This window comes from Oncorhynchus mykiss, chromosome 10, assembly GCF_013265735.2.
Source record: "Oncorhynchus mykiss isolate Arlee chromosome 10, USDA_OmykA_1.1, whole genome shotgun sequence".
Classification (NCBI taxonomy): Eukaryota; Metazoa; Chordata; class Actinopteri; order Salmoniformes; family Salmonidae; genus Oncorhynchus; species Oncorhynchus mykiss.
Window position 1 is genome coordinate 1,557,632 of NC_048574.1, and position 26,644 is coordinate 1,584,275.

A 26,644-nucleotide genomic window follows, 5' to 3' on the forward strand; every position below is an offset into this window, starting at 1 on the left:
AGGAGAACCAGGTACCAGCAGGCTTCCATTCTGATAGGAGAACCAGCTAGCAGCAGGCTCCCATTCTGATAGGAGAGCCAGGTAGCAGCAGGCTTCCATTCTGATAGGAGAGCCAGTTATCAGAAGGCTCACATTCTGATAGGAGAACCAGTTAGCAGCAGGCTTCCGTTCTGATAGGAGAACCAGTTAGCAGCAGGCTTCCGTTCTGATAGGAGAACCAGGTAGCAGCAGGCTTCCATTCTGATAGGAGAACCAGTTAGCAGCAGGCTTCCATTCTGATAGGAGAACCTTGGATTACCTAGTGACTTTCCTGTAAATGTATTTTTACGACAGTTGAAATAAGATCATAAGGCATTATTAAGTTATATCCTTCAATAATCTATAGGTTTATATAGTTGATTTAAAAGTCAAAAATGTATGTAGACATAACACATTTAATCTTGTTTTTATCTTGTCTCCCTCAGAACTGCACCTTGTCATTTTGGGGCAACAGTAATACCACTAGAACATATGCAGTTCAGTTAGTGATGGAGGATTTCCCGACTCAGTCCATCTCTCTCTCCTATACTGACGGATCTCAATCAATCAGGACCTCAAACAACACACTCTGCAAACTACCTGTTCAGTTTGCAGTGATAGGTACATATGATCTATATAGTTTATCTGTATATCTAGGTTTATCTTTTATCTAGTTAGTTTATATCTAGGTAGTTTATCTTTATATCTAGGTAGTTAATCTTTATATCTAGGTAGTTTATCTTTATATCTAGGTAGTTTATATCTAGGTAGTTAATCTTTATATCTAGGTAGTTAATCTTTATATCTAGGTAGTTTATCTTTATATCTAGGTAGTTTATATCTAGGTAGTTTACCTTTTATCTAGTTAGTTTATATCTAGGTAGTTTATCTTTACATCTAGGTAGTTTATCTTTTATCTAGTTAGTTTATATCTAGGTAGTTTATCTTTATATCTAGGTAGTTTATATCTAGGTAGTTTATCTTTCTATCCAGGTAGTTTATCTTTATATCCAGGTAGTTTATCTTTACATCTAGGTAGTTTATATCTAGGTAGTTTATCTTTATATCTAGGTAGTTTATCTTTTTATCTAGGTAGTTTATATCTAGGTAGTTTATCTTTATATCTAGGTAGTTTATCTTTATATCTAGGTAGTTTATATCTAGGTAGTTTATCTTTATATCTAAGTAGTTTATATGAGGTAGTTTATCTATACATCTAGGTAGTTTATATCAATATAGTTTATCTTTATATCTAGGTAGTTAATCTTTAAATCTAGGTCGTTTATATCTAGGTAGTTTATATCTATGTAGTTTATCTTTATATCTAGGTAGTTTATCTTTATATCTAGGTAGTTTATATCTATATAGTTTATCTTTATATCTAGGTAGTTTATATCTATGTAGTTTATCTTTATATCTAGGTAGTTTATCTTTATATCTAGGTAGTTTATCTTTATATCTAGATAGTTTATATCTATATAGTTTATCTTTATATCTAGGTAGTTTATCTTTATATCTAGGTAGTTTATCTTTATATCTAGGTAGTTTATATCTATATAGTTTATCTTTATTTCTAGGTAGTTTATATCTATATAGTTTATCTTTATTTCTACGTAGTTTATATCTATATAGTTTATCTTTATATCTGGGAAGTTTATCTTTAAATCTAGGTAGTTTATATCTGGGAAGTTTATCTTTAAATCTAGGTAGTTTATATCTATATAGTTTATCTTTATATCTAGGTAGATTATCTTTATATCTAGGTAGTTTATATCTATATAGTTTATCTTTATATCTGGGAAGTTTATCTTTAAATCTAGGTAGTTTATATCTATATAGTTTATCTTTATATCTGGGAAGTTTATCTTTATATCTAGGTAGTTTATATCTAGGTAGTTTATCTTTATATCTAGGTAGTTTATATCTACATAGTTTCCCTTTATATCTAGGTAGTTTATCTTTATATCTAGGTAGTTTATATCTATATAGTTTCTCTTTATATCTGGGTAGTTTATCTTTATATCTAGGTAGTTTATCTTTATATCTAGGTAGTTTATTTTTATATCTAGGTAGTTTATATGAGGCAGTTTATCTTTATATCTAGGTAGTTTATATCTATATAGTTTATCTTTATATCTAGGTAGTTTATCTTTATATCTAGGTAGTTTATCTTTATATCTAGGTAGTTTATATCTAGGTAGTTTATCTTTATATCTAGGTAGTTTATATCTAGGTAGTTTATCTTTATATCTAGGTAGTTTATATCTATATAGTTTATTTTTATATCTAGGTAGTTTATATTTATATCCAGGTAGTTTATTTTTATATCTAGGTAGTTTATCTTTATATCTAGGTAGTTTATATCTATATAGTTTATCTTTATATCTAGGTAGTTTATTTTTATATCTAGGTAGTTTATTTTTATATCTAGGTAGTTTATATTTATATCCAGGTAGTTTATTTTTATATCTCGGTAGTTTATATCTAGGTAGTTTATCTTTATATCTAGGTAGTTTATATCTATATAGTTCATCTTTATATCTAGGTAGTTTATCTTTATATCTAGGTAGTTTATATCTATATAGTTTATCTTTATATCTGGGTAGTTTATTTTTATATCTAGGTAGTTTATCTTTATATCTAGGTAGTTTATTTTTATATCTCGGTAGTTTATATCTAGGTAGTTTATTTTTATATCTAGGTAGTTTATCTTTATATCTAAGTAGTTTATATTTATATCTAAGTAGTTTATATCTTGGTAGTTTATCTTCATATCTAAGTAGTTTATATTTATATCTAGGTAGTTTATATGAGGTAGTTTATCTTTATATCTAAGTAGTTTATATGAGGCAGTTTATCTTTATATCTAGGTAGTTTATATCTAGGTAGTTTATCTTTATATCTAGGTAGTTTATATCTATATAGTTTATCTTTATATCCAGGTAGTTAATATCTAGGTAGTTTATCTTTATATCTAGGTAGTTTATATCTAGGTAGTTTATCTTTATATCTAGGTAGTTTATATCTAGGTAGTTTATCTTTATATCTAGGTAGTTTATCTTTATATCCAGATAGTTTATCTTTATATCTAGGTAGTTTATTTTTATATCTAGGTAGTTTATATTTATATCCAGGTAGTTTATATCTATATAGTTTATCTTTATATCCAGGTAGTTTAACTTTATATCTAGGTAGTTTATTTTTATATCTAGGTAGTTTATATTTATATCCAGGTAGTTTATTTTTATATCTAGGTAGTTTATATCTATATAGTTTATCTTTATATCTAGGTAGTTTATCTTTATATCTAGGTAGTTTATCTTTATATCTAGGTAGTTTATATCTATATAGTTTATCTTTATTTCTAGGTAGTTTATATCTATATAGTTTATCTTTATTTCTACGTAGTTTATATCTATATAGTTTATCTTTATATCTGGGAAGTTTATCTTTAAATCTAGGTAGTTTATATCTGGGAAGTTTATCTTTAAATCTAGGTAGTTTATATCTATATAGTTTATCTTTATATCTAGGTAGATTATCTTTATATCTAGGTAGTTTATATCTATATAGTTTATCTTTATATCTGGGAAGTTTATCTTTAAATCTAGGTAGTTTATATCTATATAGTTTATCTTTATATCTGGGAAGTTTATCTTTATATCTAGGTAGTTTATATCTAGGTAGTTTATCTTTATATCTAGGTAGTTTATATCTACATAGTTTCCCTTTATATCTAGGTAGTTTATCTTTATATCTAGGTAGTTTATATCTATATAGTTTCTCTTTATATCTGGGTAGTTTATCTTTATATCTAGGTAGTTTATCTTTATATCTAGGTAGTTTATTTTTATATCTAGGTAGTTTATATGAGGCAGTTTATCTTTATATCTAGGTAGTTTATATCTATATAGTTTATCTTTATATCTAGGTAGTTTATCTTTATATCTAGGTAGTTTATCTTTATATCTAGGTAGTTTATATCTAGGTAGTTTATCTTTATATCTAGGTAGTTTATATCTAGGTAGTTTATCTTTATATCTAGGTAGTTTATATCTATATAGTTTATTTTTATATCTAGGTAGTTTATATTTATATCCAGGTAGTTTATTTTTATATCTAGGTAGTTTATCTTTATATCTAGGTAGTTTATATCTATATAGCTTATCTTTATATCTAGGTAGTTTATTTTTATATCTAGGTAGTTTATTTTTATATCTAGGTAGTTTATATTTATATCCAGGTAGTTTATTTTTATATCTCGGTAGTTTATATCTAGGTAGTTTATCTTTATATCTAGGTAGTTTATATCTATATAGTTCATCTTTATATCTAGGTAGTTTATCTTTATATCTAGGTAGTTTATATCTATATAGTTTATCTTTATATCTGGGTAGTTTATTTTTATATCTAGGTAGTTTATCTTTATATCTAGGTAGTTTATTTTTATATCTCGGTAGTTTATATCTAGGTAGTTTATTTTTATATCTAGGTAGTTTATCTTTATATCTAAGTAGTTTATATTTATATCTAAGTAGTTTATATCTTGGTAGTTTATCTTCATATCTAAGTAGTTTATATTTATATCTAGGTAGTTTATATGAGGTAGTTTATCTTTATATCTAAGTAGTTTATATGAGGCAGTTTATCTTTATATCTAGGTAGTTTATATCTAGGTAGTTTATCTTTATATCTAGGTAGTTTATATCTATATAGTTTATCTTTATATCCAGGTAGTTAATATCTAGGTAGTTTATCTTTATATCTAGGTAGTTTATATCTAGGTAGTTTATCTTTATATCTAGGTAGTTTATATCTAGGTAGTTTATCTTTATATCTAGGTAGTTTATCTTTATATCCAGATAGTTTATCTTTATATCTAGGTAGTTTATTTTTATATCTAGGTAGTTTATATTTATATCCAGGTAGTTTATATCTATATAGTTTATCTTTATATCCAGGTAGTTTAACTTTATATCTAGGTAGTTTATTTTTATATCTAGGTAGTTTATATTTATATCCAGGTAGTTTATTTTTATATCTAGGTAGTTTATCTTTATATCTAGGTAGTTTATATCTATATAGTTTATCTTTATATCTAGGTAGTTTATTTTTATATCTAGGTAGTTTATCTTTATATCTAGGTAGTTTATTTTTATATCTAGGTAGTTTATATTTATATCCAGGTAGTTTATTTTTATATCTAGGTAGTTTATATCTAGGTAGTTTATCTTTATATCTAGGTAGTTTATATTTATATAGTTCATCTTTATATCTAGGTAGTTTATCTTTATATCTAGGTAGTTTATATCTATATAGTTTATCTTTATATCTGGGTAGTTTATTTTTATATCTAGGTAGTTTATCTTTATATCTAAGTAGTTTATATTTATATCTAAGTAGTTTATATCTTGGTAGTTTATCTTCATATCTAAGTAGTTTATATTTATATCTAGGTAGTTTATATGAGGTAGTTTATCTTTATATCTAAGTAGTTTATATGAGGCAGTTTATCTTTATATCTAGGTAGTTTATATCTATATAGTTTATCTTTATATCTAGGTACTTTATATCAATATAGTTTATCTTTATATCTAGGTAGTTTATATCTATATAGTTTATCTTTATATCTAGGTAGTTTATATCTATATAGTTTATCTTTATATCTAGGTAGTTTATATCTATATAGATTATCTTTATATCTAGATAGTTTATATCTATATAGTTTATCTTTATATCCAGGTAATTTATCTTTATATCTAGGTAGTTTATCTTTATATCTAGGTAGTTTATATCTACATAGTTTCTCTTTATATCTGGGTAGTTTATCTTTATATCTAGGTAGTTTATCTTTATATCTAGGTAGTTTATCTTTATATCTAGGTAGTTTATCTTTATATCTAGGTAGTTTATCTTTATATCTAGGTAGTTTATATCTAGGTAGTTTATCTTTATATCCAGGTAGTTTATATCTAGGTAGTTTATCTTTATATCTACATAGTTTCTCTTTATATCTAGGTAGTTTATCTTTATATCTAGGTAGTTTATCTTTATATCTAGGTAGTTTCTCTTTATATCTGGGTAGTTTATCTTTATATCTAGGTAGTTTATTTTTATATCTAGGTAGTTTATATCTATATAGTTTATCTTTATATCTAGGTAGTTTATATCTATATAGTTTATCTTTATATCTAGGTAGTTTATATCTATATAGTTTATCTTTATATCTAGGTAGTTTATCTTTATATCTAGGTAGTTTATTTTTATATCTAGGTAGTTTATATCTATATAGTTTATCTTTATATCTAGGTAGTTTATATCTATATAGTTTATCTTTATATCTAGGTAGTTTATATCTATATAGTTTATCTTTATATCTAGGTAGTTTATATCTATATAGTTTATCTTTATATCTAGGTAGTTTATCTTTATATCTAGGTAGTTTATCTTTATATCTAGGTAGTTTATTTTTATATCTAGGTAGTTTATTTTTATATCTAGGTAGTTTATATGAGGTAGTTTATCTTTATATCTAGGTAGTTTATATGAGGTATTTTATCTTTATATCTAGGTAGTTTATCTTTATATCCAGGTAGTTTATATCCAGGTAGTTTATATCTAGGTAGTTTATCTTTATATCCAGGTAGTTTATATCTAGGTAGTTTATCTTTATATCTAGGTAGTTTATCTTTATATCTAGGTAGTTTATCTTTATATCTATATAGTTTATCTTTATATCTAGGTAGTTTATATCTATATAGTTTATCTTTATATCTAGGTAGTTTATCTTTATATCTAGGTAGTTTATCTTTATATCCAGGTAGTTTATATCTAGGTAGTTTATCTTTATATCTAGGTAGTTTATCTTTACATCTATATAGTTTATCTTTATATCTAGGTAGTTTATTTTTATATCTAGGTAGTTTATATGAGGTAGTTTATCTTTATATCTAGGTAGTTTATCTTTATATCTATATAGTTTATCTTTATATCTAGGTAGTTTATCTTTATATCTATATAGTTTATATTTATATCCAGGTAGTTTATTTTTATATCTAGGTAGTTTATATGAGGTAGTTTATCTTTATATCTAAGTAGTTTATATGAGGCAGTTTATCTTTATATCTAGGTAGTTTATCTTTATATCTAGGTAGCTTATCTTTATATCTAGGTAGTTTATCTTTATATCCAGGTAGTTTAACTTTATATCCAAGTAGTTTATCTTTATATCTAGGTAGTTTATATTTATATCCAGGTAGTTTATCTTTATATCTAGGTAGTTTATATCAATATAGTTTATCTTTATATCTAGGTAGTTTATATCTATATAGTTTATCTTTATATCTAGGTAGTTTATATCTATATAGTTTATCTTTATATCTAGGTAGTTTATATCTGGGTAGTTTATCTTTAAATCTAGGTAGTTTATCTTTATATCTAGGTAGTTTATCTTTATATCTAGGTAGTTTATCTTTATATCTAGGTAGTTTATATCTACATAGTTTCCCTTTATATCTAGGTAGTTTATCTTTATATCTCGGTAGTTTATATCTACATAGTTTCTCTTTATATCTGGGTAGTTTATCTTTATATCTAGGTAGTTTATCTTTATATCTAGGTAGTTTATCTTTATATCTAGGTAGTTTATCTTTATATCTAGGTAGTTTATTTTTATATCTAGGTAGTTTATTTTTATATCTAGGTAGTTTATATGAGGTAGTTTATCTTTATATCTAAGTAGTTTATATGAGGCAGTTTATCTTTATATCTAGGTAGTTTATATGAGGTATTTTATCTTTATATCTAGGTAGTTTATCTTTATATCCAGGTAGTTTATATCCAGGTAGTTTATATCTAGGTAGTTTATCTTTATATCCAGGTAGTTTATATCTAGGTAGTTTATCTTTATATCTAGGTAGTTTATCTTTATATCTAGGTAGTTTATCTTTATATCTATATAGTTTATCTTTATATCTAGGTAGTTTATATCTATATAGTTTATCTTTATATCTAGGTAGTTTATCTTTATATCTAGGTAGTTTATCTTTATATCCAGGTAGTTTATATCTAGGTAGTTTATCTTTATATCTAGGTAGTTTATATCTATATAGTTTATCTTTATATCTAGGTAGTTTATATCTATATAGTTTATCTTTATATCTAGGTAGTTTATATCTATATAGTTTATCTTTATATCTAGGTAGTTTATATCTATATAGATTATCTTTATATCTAGATAGTTTATATCTATATAGTTTATCTTTATATCCAGGTAATTTATCTTTATATCTAGGTAGTTTATCTTTATATCTAGGTAGTTTATATCTACATAGTTTCTCTTTATATCTGGGTAGTTTATCTTTATATCTAGGTAGTTTATCTTTATATCTAGGTAGTTTATCTTTATATCTAGGTAGTTTATCTTTATATCTAGGTAGTTTATCTTTATATCTAGGTAGTTTATATCTAGGTAGTTTATCTTTATATCCAGGTAGTTTATATCTAGGTAGTTTATCTTTATATCTACATAGTTTCTCTTTATATCTAGGTAGTTTATCTTTATATCTAGGTAGTTTATCTTTATATCTAGGTAGTTTCTCTTTATATCTGGGTAGTTTATCTTTATATCTAGGTAGTTTATTTTTATATCTAGGTAGTTTATATCTATATAGTTTATCTTTATATCTAGGTAGTTTATATCTATATAGTTTATCTTTATATCTAGGTAGTTTATATCTATATAGTTTATCTTTATATCTAGGTAGTTTATCTTTATATCTAGGTAGTTTATTTTTATATCTAGGTAGTTTATATCTATATAGTTTATCTTTATATCTAGGTAGTTTATATCTATATAGTTTATCTTTATATCTAGGTAGTTTATATCTATATAGTTTATCTTTATATCTAGGTAGTTTATATCTATATAGTTTATCTTTATATCTAGGTAGTTTATCTTTATATCTAGGTAGTTTATCTTTATATCTAGGTAGTTTATTTTTATATCTAGGTAGTTTATTTTTATATCTAGGTAGTTTATATGAGGTAGTTTATCTTTATATCTAGGTAGTTTATATGAGGTATTTTATCTTTATATCTAGGTAGTTTATCTTTATATCCAGGTAGTTTATATCCAGGTAGTTTATATCTAGGTAGTTTATCTTTATATCCAGGTAGTTTATATCTAGGTAGTTTATCTTTATATCTAGGTAGTTTATCTTTATATCTAGGTAGTTTATCTTTATATCTATATAGTTTATCTTTATATCTAGGTAGTTTATATCTATATAGTTTATCTTTATATCTAGGTAGTTTATCTTTATATCTAGGTAGTTTATCTTTATATCCAGGTAGTTTATATCTAGGTAGTTTATCTTTATATCTAGGTAGTTTATCTTTACATCTATATAGTTTATCTTTATATCTAGGTAGTTTATTTTTATATCTAGGTAGTTTATATGAGGTAGTTTATCTTTATATCTAGGTAGTTTATCTTTATATCTATATAGTTTATCTTTATATCTAGGTAGTTTATCTTTATATCTATATAGTTTATATTTATATCCAGGTAGTTTATTTTTATATCTAGGTAGTTTATATGAGGTAGTTTATCTTTATATCTAAGTAGTTTATATGAGGCAGTTTATCTTTATATCTAGGTAGTTTATCTTTATATCTAGGTAGCTTATCTTTATATCTAGGTAGTTTATCTTTATATCCAGGTAGTTTAACTTTATATCCAAGTAGTTTATCTTTATATCTAGGTAGTTTATATTTATATCCAGGTAGTTTATCTTTATATCTAGGTAGTTTATATCAATATAGTTTATCTTTATATCTAGGTAGTTTATATCTATATAGTTTATCTTTATATCTAGGTAGTTTATATCTATATAGTTTATCTTTATATCTAGGTAGTTTATATCTGGGTAGTTTATCTTTAAATCTAGGTAGTTTATCTTTATATCTAGGTAGTTTATCTTTATATCTAGGTAGTTTATCTTTATATCTAGGTAGTTTATATCTACATAGTTTCCCTTTATATCTAGGTAGTTTATCTTTATATCTCGGTAGTTTATATCTACATAGTTTCTCTTTATATCTGGGTAGTTTATCTTTATATCTAGGTAGTTTATCTTTATATCTAGGTAGTTTATCTTTATATCTAGGTAGTTTATCTTTATATCTAGGTAGTTTATTTTTATATCTAGGTAGTTTATTTTTATATCTAGGTAGTTTATATGAGGTAGTTTATCTTTATATCTAAGTAGTTTATATGAGGCAGTTTATCTTTATATCTAGGTAGTTTATATGAGGTATTTTATCTTTATATCTAGGTAGTTTATCTTTATATCCAGGTAGTTTATATCCAGGTAGTTTATATCTAGGTAGTTTATCTTTATATCCAGGTAGTTTATATCTAGGTAGTTTATCTTTATATCTAGGTAGTTTATCTTTATATCTAGGTAGTTTATCTTTATATCTATATAGTTTATCTTTATATCTAGGTAGTTTATATCTATATAGTTTATCTTTATATCTAGGTAGTTTATCTTTATATCTAGGTAGTTTATCTTTATATCCAGGTAGTTTATATCTAGGTAGTTTATCTTTATATCTATATAGTTTATCTTTATATCTAGGTAGTTTATTTTTATATCTAGGTAGTTTATATGAGGTAGTTTATCTTTATATCTAGGTAGTTTATCTTTATATCTATATAGTTTCTTTATATCTAGGTAGTTTATCTTTATATCTATATAGTTTATATTTATATCCAGGTAGTTTATTTTTATATCTAGGTAGTTTATATGAGGTAGTTTATCTTTATATCTAAGTAGTTTATATGAGGCAGTTTATCTTTATATCTAGGTAGTTTATCTTTATATCTAGGTAGCTTATCTTTATATCTAGGTAGTTTATATTTATATCCAGGTAGTTTATCTTTATATCTAGGTAGTTTATATCAATATAGTTTATCTTTATATCTAGGTAGTTTATATCTATATAGTTTATCTTTATATCTAGGTAGTTTATATCTATATAGTTTATCTTTATATCTAGGTAGTTTATATCTGGGTAGTTTATCTTTAAATCTAGGTAGTTTATATCTACATAGTTTGTAACGGTTCTCCTCTTGTGAAGTAGAGGCGGACCAAAGCGCAGCGTGGTGGTTGTTCATTGTATTTTATTTACGACACTATACATGAACAAACTAACGAAAAAACAAGAAACGTGAGAACTCAAAACCTAATACAGCCTATCTGGTGAACACTACACAAAGACAGGAACAATCACCCACAAACACACAGTGAAACCCAGGCTACCTAAATATGGTTCCCAATCAGAGACAATGACGAACACCTGCCTCTGATTGAGAACCATATCAGGCCGAACATAGAACTAGACCAAAACATAGAAAAACAAACATAGACTGCCCACCCAACTCACGCCCTGACCATACTAAATAAATACAAAAACAAAGGAAATAGAGGTCAGAACGTGACAGTACCCCCCCCCAAAGGTGCGGACTCCGGCCGCAAAACCTTGACCTATAGGGGAGGGTCTGGGTGGGCGTCTGTCCGCGGTGGCGGCTCTGGCGCGGGACGCGGACCCCACTTTGCCATTGTCTCAGTCCGCCTTATTGTCCGCCTCCGTGGCTTACTCACCATGCCCACCCCTCTCAATGACCCCACTGGACAGAGGGGCTGCTTGGGACATAGGGGCAGCTCGGGACAGAGGTGAAGCAGCTGCTCGGGACAGAGGGGCGGCAGCTGCTCGGGACAGAGGGGCGGCAGCAGCTCGGGACAGAGGGGCGGCAGCTGCTCGGGACAGAAGGGCGGCAGCAGCTCGGGACAGAGGGGCTGCTTGGGACAGAGGGGCAGCTCGGGACAGAGGTGAAGCAGCTGCTCGGGACAGAGGTGAAGCAGCTGCTCGGGACAGAGGTGAAGCAGCTGCTCGGGACAGAGGGACAGCTGCTCGGGACAGAGGGACAGCTGCTCGGGACAGAGGGGCAGCTGCTCGGGACAGAGGGGCAGCTGCTCCGGGCGGAGGGGCTCTAGCGGCCCCTGGCTGACTGGCGGCACTGGCGGCCCCTGGCTGACTGGCGGCACTGGCGGCCCCTGGTTGACTGGCGGCACTGGCGGCCCCTGGCTGACTGGCGGCCCCTGGCTGACGGGCGGCACTGGCGGCCCCTGGTTGACTGGCGGCACTGGCGGCCCCTGGCTGACTGGCGGCACTGGCGGCCCCTGGCTGACGGGCGGCACTGGCGGCCCCTGGCTGACGGGCGGCACTGGCGGCCCCTGGCTGACGGGCGGCACTGGCGGCCCCTGGCTGACGGGCGGCACTGGCGGCCCCTGGCAGACGGGCGGCACTGGCGGCTCCTGGCAGACGGGCGGCACTGGCGGCGCTGGGCAGACGGGCGGCACTGGCGGCGCTGGGCAGACGGGCGGCACTGGCGGCGCTGGGCAGACGGGCGGCACTGGCGGCGCTGGGCAGACGGGCGGCACTGGCGGCGCTGGGCAGACGGGCGGCACTGGCGGCGCTGGGCAGACGGGCGGCACTGGCGGCGCTGGGCAGACGGGCGGCACTGGCGGCGCTGGGCAGACGGGCGGCACTGGCGGCGCTGGGCAGACGGGCGGCGCTGGCGGCGCTGGGCAGACGGGCGGCGCTGGCGGCGCTGGGCAGACGGGCGGCTCAGATGGCGCTGGGCAGACGGGCGGCTCAGATGGCGCTGGGCAGACGGGCGGCGCTGGCGGCGCTGGGCTGAGTAGCTCTCCTAGCGCCGAACAGGCGGGAGACTCCGGCAGCGCTGGAGAGGAGGAAGGCTCTGGTAGTGCTGGACAGGCGAGGCGCACTGTAGGCCTGATGCGTGGTGCTGGCACTGGTGGTACTGGGCCGAGGACACGCACAGGAAGCCTTGTGCGGGGAGCTGCTACCGGAGGGCTGGGGTGTGGAGGTGGTACTGGAAAGACCGGACCGTGCAGGCGCACTGGAGCTCTTGAGCACCGAGCCTGCCCAACCTTACCTGGTTGAATGCTCACGGTCGCCCTGCCAGTGCGGCGTGGTGGAATAGCCCGCACTGGGCTATGCAGGCGAACCGGAGACACCGAGCGCAAGGCTGGTGCCATGTAAGCCGGCCCAAGGAAACGCACTGGGGACCAGCTGCGTAGAGCCGGCTTCATGGCATTAGGCTCGACGCTCAATCTAGCCCGGCCGACACGCGGAGCTGGAATATACCGCACCGGGCTATGCACCCGCACTGGAGACACCGTGCGCACCACTGCATAACACGGTGCCTGCCCGGTCTCTCTAGCCCCCCGGTAAGCACAGGGAGTCTGCCCAGGTCTCCTACCTGGCGTAGCCATACTCCCTGTTAGCCCCCCCCCAAGAAATTTTTGGGGCTGCCTCTCGGGCTTCCTTCCGCGCCGCCGTGCCTGCTTCGCCAACTCCATTCTCTGATAGCCCTCCGCGCACTGCTCCATCGAATCCCAGGCGGGCTCCGGCACTCTCCCTGGGTCGGCCGCCCACCTGTCGATCTCCTCCCAAGTAGTATAACCCATGCCATTGCTGTCCATAACGTCCTCCCATGTCCATACCTCCTCGCGCTGCTCCTGCTGCTGCTTTCTCCGTTGCCCATTACCACACCGCTTGGTCCTGTTGTGGTGGGTGATTCTGTAACGGTTCTCCTCTTGTGAAGTAGAGGCGGACCAAAGCGCAGCGTGGTGGTTGTTCATTGTATTTTATTTACGACACTATACATGAACAAACTAACGAAAAAACAAGAAACGTGAGAACTCAAAACCTAATACAGCCTATCTGGTGAACACTACACAAAGACAGGAACAATCACCCACAAACACACAGTGAAACCCAGGCTACCTAAATATGGTTCCCAATCAGAGACAATGACGAACACCTGCCTCTGATTGAGAACCATATCAGGCCGAACATAGAACTAGACCAAAACATAGAAAAACAAACATAGACTGCCCACCCAACTCACGCCCTGACCATACTAAATAAATACAAAAACAAAGGAAATAGAGGTCAGAACGTGACATAGTTTCCCTTTATATCTAGGTAGTTTATCTTTATATCTCGGTAGTTTATATCTACATAGTTTCTCTTTATATCTGGGTAGTTTATCTTTATATCTAGGTAGTTTATCTTTATATCTAGGTAGTTTATCTTTATATCTAGGTAGTTTATCTTTATATCTAGGTAGTTTATTTTTATATCTAGGTAGTTTATTTTTATATCTAGGTAGTTTATATGAGGTAGTTTATCTTTATATCTAAGTAGTTTATATGAGGCAGTTTATCTTTATATCTAGGTAGTTTATATGAGGTAGTTTATCTTTATATCTAGGTAGTTTATCTTTATATCCAGGTAGTTTATATCTAGGTAGTTTATCTTTATATCCAGGTAGTTTATATCTAGGTAGTTTATCTTTATATCTAGGTAGTTTATCTTTATATCTAGGTAGTTTATCTTTATATCTAGGTAGTTTATATCTATATAGTTTATCTTTATATCTAGGTAGTTTATATCTATATAGTTTATCTTTATATCTAGGTAGTTTATCTTTATATCTAGGTAATTTATCTTTATATCCAGGTAGTTTATATCTAGGTAGTTTATCTTTATATCTAGGTAGTTTATCTTTATATCTATATAGTTTATCTTTATATCTAGGTAGTTTATTTTTATATCTAGGTAGTTTATATGAGGTAGTTTATCTTTATATCTAGGTAGTTTATCTTTATATCTATATAGTTTATCTTTATATCTAGGTAGTTTATCTTTATATCTATATAGTTTATATTTATATCCAGGTAGTTTATTTTTATATCTAGGTAGTTTATATGAGGTAGTTTATCTTTATATCTAAGTAGTTTATATGAGGCAGTTTATCTTTATATCTAGGTAGTTTATCTTTATATCTAGGTAGTTTATCTTTATATCTAGGTAGTTTATCTTTATATCCAGGTAGTTTAACTTTATATCCAAGTAGTTTATCTTTATATCTAGGTAGTTTATATTTATGTCCAGGTAGTTTATCTTTATATCTAGGTAGTTTATATCAATATAGTTTATCTTTATATCTAGGTAGTTTATATCTATATAGTTTATCTTTATATCTAGGTAGTTTATATCTATATAGTTTATCTTTATATCTAGGTAGTTTATATCTGGGTAGTTTATCTTTAAATCTAGGTAGTTTATCTTTATATCTAGGTAGTTTATCTTTATATCTAGGTAGTTTATTTTATATCTAGGTAGTTTATATCTAGGTAGTTTATCTATATATCTAGGTAGTTTGTATCTATGTAGTTTATCTTTATATCTAGGTAGTTTATATCTATGTAGTTTATCTTTATATCTAGGTAGTTTATCTTTATATCTCGGTAGTTTATATCTAGGTAGTTTATCTTTATATCTCGGTAGTTTATCTTTAAATCTAGGTAGTTTATCTTTATATCTATATAGTTTATCTTTATATCTAGGTAGTTTATATCTAGGTAGTTTATCTTTATATCTAGGTAGTTTATCTTTATATCTAGGTAGTTTATCTTTATATCTAGGTAGTTTATATCTATGTAGTTTATCTTTATATCTATGTAGTTTATCTTTATATCTAGGTAGTTTATATCTATGTAGTTTATCTTTATATCTAGGTAGTTTATCTTTATATCCAGGTAGTTTATCTTTATATCCAGGTAGTTTATATTTATATCCAGGTAGTTTATCTTTATATCTAGGTAGTTTATATCTAGGTAGTTTATCTTTATATCTATATAGTTTATCTTTATATCTAGGTAGTTTATCTTTATATCTAGGTAGTTTATCTTTATATCTAGGTAGTTTATCTTTATAGCTATGTAGTTTATCTTTATATCTAGGTAGTTTATCTTTATATCTCGGTAGTTTATATTTATATAGTTTATCTTTATATCTATATAGTTTATCTTTATATCTAGGTAGTTTATATCTAGGTAGTTTATCTTTATATCTAGGTAGTTTATCTTTATATCTAGGTAGTTTATCTTTATATCTCGGTAGTTTATATTTATATAGTTCATCTTTATATCTAGGTAGTTTATCTTTCTATCTAGGTAGTTTCTAACAAGTTGTTTCTCTTCATAGAGAATAAGATGATGCCTGTGGCTTGTTTCCAGTAGTAGAAGTAGCATCGTAAAGTGGTTGTGGTAATGATTTATACTGAAAAACATGACGCTGTGTGTTGTATCTCAACTCCATGGTTTGTCTCTCAGTGGACCCCCCGGTGACATCCTGTATGGAGGGGTTGTACCTACCCATCTTCCTGTCTCCAACACCAGCCCAGGGTGCACTGCTCTACGCCTCTGCAGACCAACCCCTGGAAATCACTGTCAGAGCACAGGCTACCCAGTCCACGTAAGAGAAAGGAAACATGGAAACACTTAGCCGATAGGTAGAGACTAAAATCAGGGGTTTTAAATGCAATAGTTGCACCAACAGGTGTGTCAGCGGGTTTTTGCTCTTCCCTTGCCGTACAATCAGATTTAAAAAACAGATACAAATACACCTTATGGAACAGCGGGGACTGTAAAGCAACACAAACATTGGCACAGACACATGCATACACACACACACACACACACACACACACACACACACACACACACACACACACACACACACACACACACACACACACACACACACACACACACACACACACACACACACACACACATATGCATACACACACACACACACACACACACTTTAAAGCCTTGGCAGCAGCTAATGAGGATCCGTAATGAACACAAATACAAATATACAGTCAACACATAAACTGATCTGGTTCCTGATCTGGCATCTACAGTCAATACATAAACTGATCTGACATCTACAGTCAATAAATAAACTGATCTGGCATCTACAGTCAATACATAAACTAATCTGGCATCTACAGTCAATACATAAACTGATCTGACATCTACAGTCAATACATAAACTGATGTGGTTCCTGATCTGACATCTACAGTCAATACATAAACTGATCTGACATCTACAGTCAATACATAAACTGATCTGGCATCTACAGTCAATACATAAACTGATCTGGTTCCTGATCTGGCATCTACAGTCAATACATAAACTGATATGGTTCCTGATCTGGCATCTACAGTCAATACATAAACTGATCTGGTTCCTGATCTGACATCTACAGTCAATACATAAACTGATCTGACATCTACAGTCAATACATAAACTGATCTGGCATCTACAGTCAATACATAAACTGATCTGACATCTACAGTCAATACATAAACTGATATGGTTCCTGATCTGGCATCTACAGTCAATACATAAACTGATCTGGCATCTACAGTCAATACATAAACTGATCTGGCATCTACAGTCAATACATAAACTGATCTGGCATCTACAGTCAATACATAAACTGATCTGACATCTACAGTCAATACATAAACTGATGTGGTTCCTGATCTGACATCTACAGTCAATACATAAACTGATCTGACATCTACAGTCAATACATAAACTGATCTGGCATCTACAGTCAATACATAAACTGATATGGTTCCTGATCTGGCATCTACAGTCAATACATAAACTGATCTGGCATCTACAGTCAATACATAAACTGATCTGGCATCTACAGTCAATACATAAACTGATATGGTTCCTGATCTGACATCTACAGTCAATACATAAACTGATCTGGCATCTACAATACATAAACTGATCTGACATCTACAGTCAATACATAAACTGATCTGACATCTACAGTCAATACATAAACTGATCTGGCATCTACAGTCAATACATAAACTGATCTGACATCTACAGTCAATACATAAACTGATCTGACATCTACAGTCAATACATAAACTGATCTGGCATCTACAGTCAATACATAAACTGATCTGACATCTACAGTCAATACATAAACTGATCTGACATCTACAGTCAATACATAAACTGATCTGGCATCTACAGTCAATACATAAACTGATCTGGCATCTACAGTCAATACATAAACTGATCTGACATCTACAGTCAATACATAAACTGATCTGGCATCTACAGTCAATGCATAATCTGATATGACATCTACAGTCAATACATAAACTGATATGACATCTACAGTCAATACATAAACTGATATGACATCTACAGTCAATACATAAACTGATATGACATCTACAGTCAATACATAAACTGATCTGGCATCTACAGTCAATACATAAACTGATCTGGCATCTACAGTCAATACATAAACTGATATGGTTCCTGATCTGGCATCTACAGTCAATACATAAACTGATCTGACATCTACAGTCAATACATAAACTGATCTGGCATCTACAGTCAATACATAAACTGATCTGGCATCTACAGTCAATACATAAACTGATCTGGCATCTACAGTCAATACATAAACTGATCTGGCATCTACAGTCAATACATAAACTGATCTGGCATCTACAGTCAATACATAAACTGATCTGGCATCTACAGTCAATACATAAACTGATCTGGCATCTACAGTCAATACATAAACTGATCTGGCATCTACAGTCAATACATAAACTGATCTGGCATCTACAGTCAATACAAACTGATCTGGCATCTACAGTCAATACATAAACTGATCTGGCATCTACAGTCAATACATAAACTGATCTGACATCTACAGTCAATACATAAACTGATCTGGCATCTACAGTCAATACATAAACTGATCTGACATCTACAGTCAATACATAAACTGATGTCAACTTTGTTCAAGCCATTTTTATCTTCAACATGTAACACTTTCCATTTCAATACAGGACTTTTTTATTCATTTGATTCATATTTTGAAGCGATGCAGTTCTGTCCTTGATCTTTTCTTGTCTATTAATGTTACATATAATGTCATGTTGTATGTTTTGACCCCAGGAAGAGTAGCTGCTGCTTAAGCTAATGGGGTTCATAATGAAAAATAATAATAATAGTATAATAAATCTAAAATAATAATGACATTGTATTTTTTTCTCCCTGTGTGTTTCAGGGTTTCAGAGCTGTTGGTGAGTGGACCTTCCAGTATCACAGAGAACACCACTGTCCCAGGAGAGTACCTTCTAAGATGGACGCCCACTGAGGATGAGGAGGGAGGGTACTATCCTGTGTGCTTCATCGCTCAGGGAGTGAACGACAGGTCAGTCTGCAGCCACATCAACATTCCAATGACTTACCTGATTAAATAAAGGCACAAAATAAACTGACATAATCCATCATTTCTGTAGGCTACTATCAAGACGATCAGTTGAATATACATTTAGACACATTTTGGTAGAATCCATTCAGTTGTGCAACTGACTAGGTTGTAACTTGCCTTTCCCTTCAATGGTATGTGGTTTGTTTGGTTTTAACCTGTTTCATTTACTTCTCCGGGTTCGGCATCGTCCCACTTCGCCAAATTCAAAACAAAATAAATCTCAAAATTAAACAAACATACAAATATTATACACCATTTTAAAGATCAACTTCTCGTTAATCAGTGTCGGATTTAGTTTACTCTAGGCACCTTATTCATCCAAGCTACTCAATACTACCCCCCAGTCCATTGGAATGTGGTTTGTGTGGCTTTGACATGTTTTTTTTTAAACCAATGGAATGTGGTTTGTTTGGTTTTGACATGTTTTTTTTAAACCAATGGAATGTGGTTTGTTTGGCTTTGACATGTTTTTTTTTTAACCAATGGAATGTGGTTTGTTTGGTTTTGACATGTTTTTTTTAAACCAATGGAATGTGGTTTGTTTGGTTTTGATATGTTTCATTAAACCAATGGTTTGTGGTTTGTTTGGTTTTGTAATGTTTTATAAAATGCTGTTTAACAAAGATCTGAACAGTTTAACAGTTGTTCTGTTGATCTTCTCAGTTCCATGTATCACTCTGAGCTGCGCTGTCTGATCGTCAGGGTTGGAAACACAAGTGGTGGGTACAGGTTCACTACAGCATGAGGTTAATGATCCCCTTTCTGGTGTTCTGCTAGTCTCACTGTTATTTACAGATGCTAGTTGAAATGCATGTTTGAGACAATTACCAACCAATCAACCAATCAACACATCTCTGTCTGTCTGTCTGTCTTTGTGCTACAGCCATCAGAACCACAGAGGAACCAACACCCTCCCCTCCCCTGACAATAAATCTCACAACCACAGAGGAACCAAAACCCTCCCCTCATCTGACAATAAACCTCACAACCACAGAGGAACCAACACCCTCCCCTCCTCTGACAATAAACCTCACAACCACAGAGGAACAAACACCCTCCCCTCCTCTGACAATAAACCTCACAACCACAGAGGAACCAACAACCTCCCCTCCTCTGACAATAAACCTCACAACCACAGAGGAACCAACAACCTCCCCTCCTCTAACAACAAACCTCACGACCACACAGATTTCACCTGCACTTCCAAATACCACCCAAACAACTACTGAACTCACAACCACACCCACAAATGTCAGTACGTACGTACCCACAACTACCACAGTGACCACAACTACCACAGCATCCACAACTTTAAGTACACACCCAACCACCGATCTCACAACCCATATTGTGGACGGTACAACAACGAGCAGTGTGCCTAGTAAGTACAGAATTAACTTTTGTTCAAATTTTAACAAATGATTTGTGTATGTGTGTTGTAATAATGTGGACTGACTGTGTTTCCACAGGATACGTTGTTGTACTGAGGATAAAACTGTCCTCTCTGATCCCACTGACAGATGATTACATCAGAAACGTGGTTTTACAGCAGGTCAGTGTCAGATCAGACAGGTTTCTCCTCAGCTCTACCTGATAATCACTGTGTGTGTTGTGTTTCCAGCTCCGTGAGGAACTGATCAGACAAGGGCTGCCAGGGGACTTCGCGCTACGCCTGAGAGCCACTCATGGGATCAGTTCCTGAGGGAGGAACAGGAATTCAGATCAACATTCTTCACTCCTACTTGTCTTTTCTTCCTGGTTCTGATTCTGCAGAAAGTTCTTCTGAAGAAGAAGTGGTTCCTTATAATGACAGAATATGGTTGATTTGTACTAATCCCTTGGGACAGACGCACGTAACATAAATTATGATTTTTGTTCTGGATTGCCAGGATTAGTTGAATGGACTGACTACTTCTGACTGGATGTTAGTTGAATGGACTGACTACTTCTGACTGGATGTTAGTTGAATGGACTGACTACTTCTGACTGGATGTTAGTTGAATGGACTGACTACTTCTGACTGGATGTTAGTTGAATGGACTGACTACTTCTGACTGGATGTTAGTTGAATGGACTGACTACTTCTGACTGGATGTTAGTTGAATGGACTGACTACTTCTGACTGGATGTTAGTTGAATGGACTGACTACTTCTGACTGGATGTTAGTTGAATGGACTGACTACTTCTGACTGGATGTTAGTTGAATGGACTGACTACTTCTGACTGGATGTTAGTTGAATGGACTGACTACTTCTGACTGGATGTTAGTTGAATGGACTGACTACTTCTGACTGGATGTTAGTTGAATGGACTGACTACTTCTGACTGGATGTTAGTTGAATTACTAAAATGTAAATGTTTTATGTCCAGAAGAAGAAATACAACATTAATATGTTTGGTAACGTACAGAGGTAGACTGGGGTTCTTTCCTGTTTGGTAATGTACAGAGGTAGACTGAGGTCCTTTCCTGTTTGGTAACGTACAGAGGTAGACTGGGGTTCTTTCCTGTTTGGTAATGTACAGAGGTAGACTGGGGTTCTTTCCTGTTTGGTAACGTACAGAGGTAGACTGAGGTTCTTTCCTGTTTGGTAACGTACAGAGGTAGACTGGGGTTCTTTCCTGTTTGGTAACGTACAGAGGTAGACTGGGGTTCTTTCCTGTTTGGTAATGTACAGAGGTAGACTGGGGTTCTTTCCTGTTTGGTAATGTACAGAGGTAGACTGGGGTTCTTTCCTGTTTGGTAATGTACAGAGGTAGACTGGGGTTCTTTCCTGTTTGGTAACGTACAGAGGTAGACTGGGGTTCTTTCCTGTTTGGTAATGTACAGAGGTAGACTGAGGTTCTTTCCTGTTTGGTAATGTACAGAGGTAGACTGGGGTTCTTTCCTGTTTGGTAATGTACAGAGGTAGACTGGGGTTCTTTCCTGTTTGGTAATGTACAGAGGTAGACTGGGGTTCTTTCCTGTTTGGTAATGTACAGAGGTAGACTGGGGTTCTTTCCTGTTTGGTAACGTACAGAGGTAGACTGGGGTTCTTTCCTGTTTGGTAATGTACAGAGGTAGACTGAGGTCCTTTCCTGTTTGGTAACGTACAGAGGTAGACTGGGGTTCTTTCCTGTTTGGTAATGTACAGAGGTAGACTGGGGTTCTTTCCTGTTTGGTAACGTACAGAGGTAGACTGAGGTTCTTTCCTGTTTGGTAACGTACAGAGGTAGACTGGGGTTCTTTCCTGTTTGGTAACGTACAGAGGTAGACTGGGGTTCTTTCCTGTTTGGTAATGTACAGAGGTAGACTGGGGTTCTTTCCTGTTTGGTAATGTACAGAGGTAGACTGGGGTTCTTTCCTGTTTGGTAATGTACAGAGGTAGACTGGGGTTCTTTCCTGTTTGGTAACGTACAGAGGTAGACTGGGGTTCTTTCCTGTTTGGTAATGTACAGAGGTAGACTGAGGTTCTTTCCTGTTTGGTAATGTACAGAGGTAGACTGGGGTTCTTTCCTGTTTGGTAATGTACAGAGGTAGACTGGGGTTCTTTCCTGTTTGGTAATGTACAGAGGTAGACTGGGGTTCTTTCCTGTTTGGTAATGTACAGAGGTAGACTGGGGTTCTTTCCTGTTTGGTAACGTACAGAGGTAGACTGGGGTTCTTTCCTGTTTGGTAATGTACAGAGGTAGACTGAGGGTCTTTCCTGTTTGGTAATGTACAGAGGTAGACTGGGGTTCTTTCCTGTTTGGTAATGTACAGAGGTAGACTGAGGTCCTTTCCTGTTTGGTAACGTACAGAGGTAGACTGGGGTTCTTTCCTGTTTGGTAATGTACAGAGGTAGACTGGGGTTCTTTCCTGTTTGGTAATGTACAGAGGTAGACTGGGGTTCTTTCCTGTTTGGTAATGTACAGAGGTAGACTGGGGTTCTTTCCTGTTTGGTAACGTACAGAGGTAGACTGAGGTTCTTTCCTGTTTGGTAATGTACAGAGGTAGACTGGGGTTCTTTCCTGTTTGGTAATGTACAGAGGTAGACTGGGGTTCTTTCCTGTTTGGTAACGTACAGAGGTAGACTGAGGTTCTTTCCTGTTTGGTAATGTACAGAGGTAGACTGGGGTTCTTTCCTGTGTCAAGAATAGTTGGTTGAGGCTCAGTTGTCCGTGACATTTTAGTGACAGAGGACACCGGTAGGAGGACCCACTTGTAAACACCCACACACACTCAGGAAGACGTTTCACTTTCACTCACACATGGAACATAAAGAAGAATGAACAATGAGGTTGAATTGACACTGACGAAATAGAAGAAATTAACTGACTGACTAAAGAGAAGAAGAAATGAATTGACATTGACTAAAGAGAAGAAGAAATGAATTGGGACTGGAATTGATTGAAATCCTAATTAAAGGTTAAACATATTAAATGTTAAAGGTTGAAAACATTGGGAGATATTAAAGGTGTTAAAATAATGCAGGTAAAGGTGAGGAGAGTTATAATGTAGTTTTCTTTAAGTTGTGAATCAAATAGACTGTGTTTGATTCTGCTTAGAGGACAAGGCCTTAGGAGGTTGATAACGAGACGTTATAATGGTCAAATGTTATAATGTTGAAATGTTTAAAATATTGAAGTATTAAAATATAACTGGAGCAATAAATTAGGTTGTAGTAAGATTAGAATTGAGTAAAGGTAGTTTGAAAAATGTATGTTTTAAGGAGTTGATGTTAATGAAGTATAGTAAAGGTGCTAGCTTGATCTGGAGATCCCTTAATCTTACCTCATTGATAGAAGTGTTCTAGTACATTCTAGGAGGAACCCTTAATGTTACCTCATTGATAGAAGTGTTCTAGTACATTCTAGGAGGAACACTTAAGGTTACCTCATTGATAGAAGTGTTCTAGTACATTCTAGGAGGAACCCTTAAGGTTACCTCATTGATAGAAGTGTTCTAGTACATTCTAGGAGGAATCCTTAAGGTTACCTCATTGATAGAAGTGTTCTAGTACATTCTAGGAGGAATCCTTAAGGTTACCTCATTGATAGAAGTGTTCTAGTACATTCTAGGAGGAATCCTTAATGTTACCTCATTGATAGAAGTGTTCTAGTACATTCTAGGAGGAACCCTTAAGGTTATCTCATTGATAGACATGTTCTAGAACATTCTAGGAGGAATCCTTTAGGTTACCTCATTGGTAGAAGTGTTCTAGAACATTCTAGGAGGAACCCTTAATGTTACCTCATTGGTAGAAGTGTTCTAGAACATTCTAGGAGGAACCCTTTAGGTTACCTCATTGGTAGAAGTGTTCTAGTAGCTGTTAGTTTTTTAGACACCAACTGAGGGACTGAGCATCCCGAGGGGGGAGACAAAAATCTGTATATAAATTGTAGAAGGTAAGAACATGTTTTTCTTGTTATTAAAAACTGTGCTTCTCATAAAATTGTTATAGTTTTTAGGTAAAGGGTTTAGGTAAAGACGCTGAAGGCATCTCTCAATTTAATCCAAGGTACATTTTTGCATATCATCAATTGGTGATATTGATTGATCTTTTTTTTTATGCCTTTTTTCTGTAATTTTGAATAAACTTGCTTTATTGTTCTGAAACCCTGTGTCATCAAAGAGTCATACTTTGCATGTCGTTTTACTCCAGGTTTCTGAAACAGACTGGATTAATTAAGGATTTGTAGCATCTGGTTAAATAGTCTTTTCGGAACCTGAATTGCTGGTATGAAGGAACCTGAGACCCAACTAAAGGTACTGACTGAGTGCATTGGTAGGAGTCGTATGAGGGGTGATTCTGGGCTAAACCAACCCAGGAGAGAGTATCCACTCATAGTGTCCTAAGGTCGACTATCTGGCCTGGACGATCCTGAAAAGATGCTGGGTTGCAGGGTGAGGTAGTACAGGTACTTAGGGGATAGCCCAGTCTACTGTAAGACCCTTACTGTTGAGTTTGAGGAACAGGCCCTAGTTGTGTACTAGCTCAGTGGTAAGGCAGAGCGGACTCTATCAGATCGGAACTAAAATAACAGAACTGCCATTGGATAGGCCCAGTAGAATTGTTAATCCTGCAATGTTGGTATTTTAGCTGTGACAATTTGGGGACTTGTACGGGATTGATTCGTGGGAATCCGGAATATCCTGGGAATATTTTTGGGATATAGGAAAGCCTAAAATATACCCTATGCAGTACGCAATGCAAGAACTACAAGGTTCGCAAAAAGATGATCCTGAATATTTGCACACAAAAAAAATGCAAGGTTAGCATTTAATTATGTTCTTGCCACCTGAGTGTCCACCTGAGACCACAAATCAGGTTTCTTTCTCTGGCGATGTAATGGCACCGTATCCACTTTATAATTGGCAAACAGTAGTGTTCTATTCAGATGTCCCCCCCCTCTGGTTAAACTAGACTAACCTGGTTAAACTAGACTAACCTGGTTAAATCTGGACTAACCTGGTTAAACTAGACTAACCTGGTTAAATCTGGACTAACCTGGTTAAACTGGACTAACCTGGTTCAACTGGACTAACCTGGTTCAACTGGACTTACCTGGTTAAATTGGACTAACCTGGTTAAATCTGGACTAACCTGGTTAAATTGGACTAACCTGGTTAAACTGGACTAACCTGGTTCCACTGGACTAACCTGGTTAAATTGGACTAACCTGGTTAAATCTGGACTAACCTGGTTAAATTGGACTAACCTGGTTAAACTGGACTAACCTGGTTCCACTGGACTAACTGTGAAGTACTGTATATCGTAAACCAGAACTCATATATCTGATTGGAAGTATTGAACTGTAACAGATGGTTATTGGATTGGTTAAACTGGACTAACTGTGAAGTACTGTATATCGTAAACCAGAACTCATATATCTGATTGGAAGTATTGAACCGTAACAGATGGTTATTGGATTGGTTAAACTGGACTAACTGTGAAGTACTGTATATCGTAAACCAGAACTCATATATCTGATTGGAAGTATTGAACCGTAACAGATGGTTATTGGATTGGTTAAACTGGACTAACTGTGAAGTACTGTATATCGTAAACCAGAACTCATATATCTGATTGGAAGTATTGAACTGTAACAGATGGTTATTGGATTGGTTAAACTGGACTAACTGTGAAGTACTGTATATCGTAAACCAGAACTCATATATCTGATTGGAAGTATTGAACCGTAGCAGATGGTTATTGGATTGGTTGAACTGGACTAACTGTGAAGTACTGTATATCGTAAACCAGAACTCATATATCTGATTGGAAGTATTGAACCGTAGCAGATGGTTATTGGATTGGTTGAACTGGACTAACTGTGAAGTACTGTATATCGTAAACCAGAACTCATATATCTGATTGGAAGTATTG

At 34.5% G+C, this 26,644-nt stretch overlaps 1 protein-coding gene across 2 annotated transcripts in view; it reads left to right on the plus strand.

Annotated features, from left to right (window-relative positions):
* Positions 1-24,873, plus strand: part of LOC110533259 (mucin-17) — a 39,336-nt gene extending 14,463 nt beyond the window's left edge. The window contains exons 5-11 of one of the 2 annotated variants that reach the window (XM_036989466.1): positions 465-639; positions 16,296-16,437; positions 19,091-19,237; positions 19,961-20,016; positions 20,181-20,678; positions 20,767-20,849; positions 20,919-24,873. In XM_036989466.1, coding sequence (XP_036845361.1) covers positions 465-639; positions 16,296-16,437; positions 19,091-19,237; positions 19,961-20,016; positions 20,181-20,678; positions 20,767-20,849; positions 20,919-20,999 — 1,182 coding nt within the window. In that variant the 3' untranslated portion in view covers positions 21,000-24,873. The remainder of the gene's footprint in view (positions 1-464; positions 640-16,295; positions 16,438-19,090; positions 19,238-19,960; positions 20,017-20,180; positions 20,679-20,766; positions 20,850-20,918) is intronic. The other variant, XM_036989467.1, reaches the window with a different exon arrangement.
* The last annotated feature ends 1,771 nt before the right edge of the window (positions 24,874-26,644 follow it).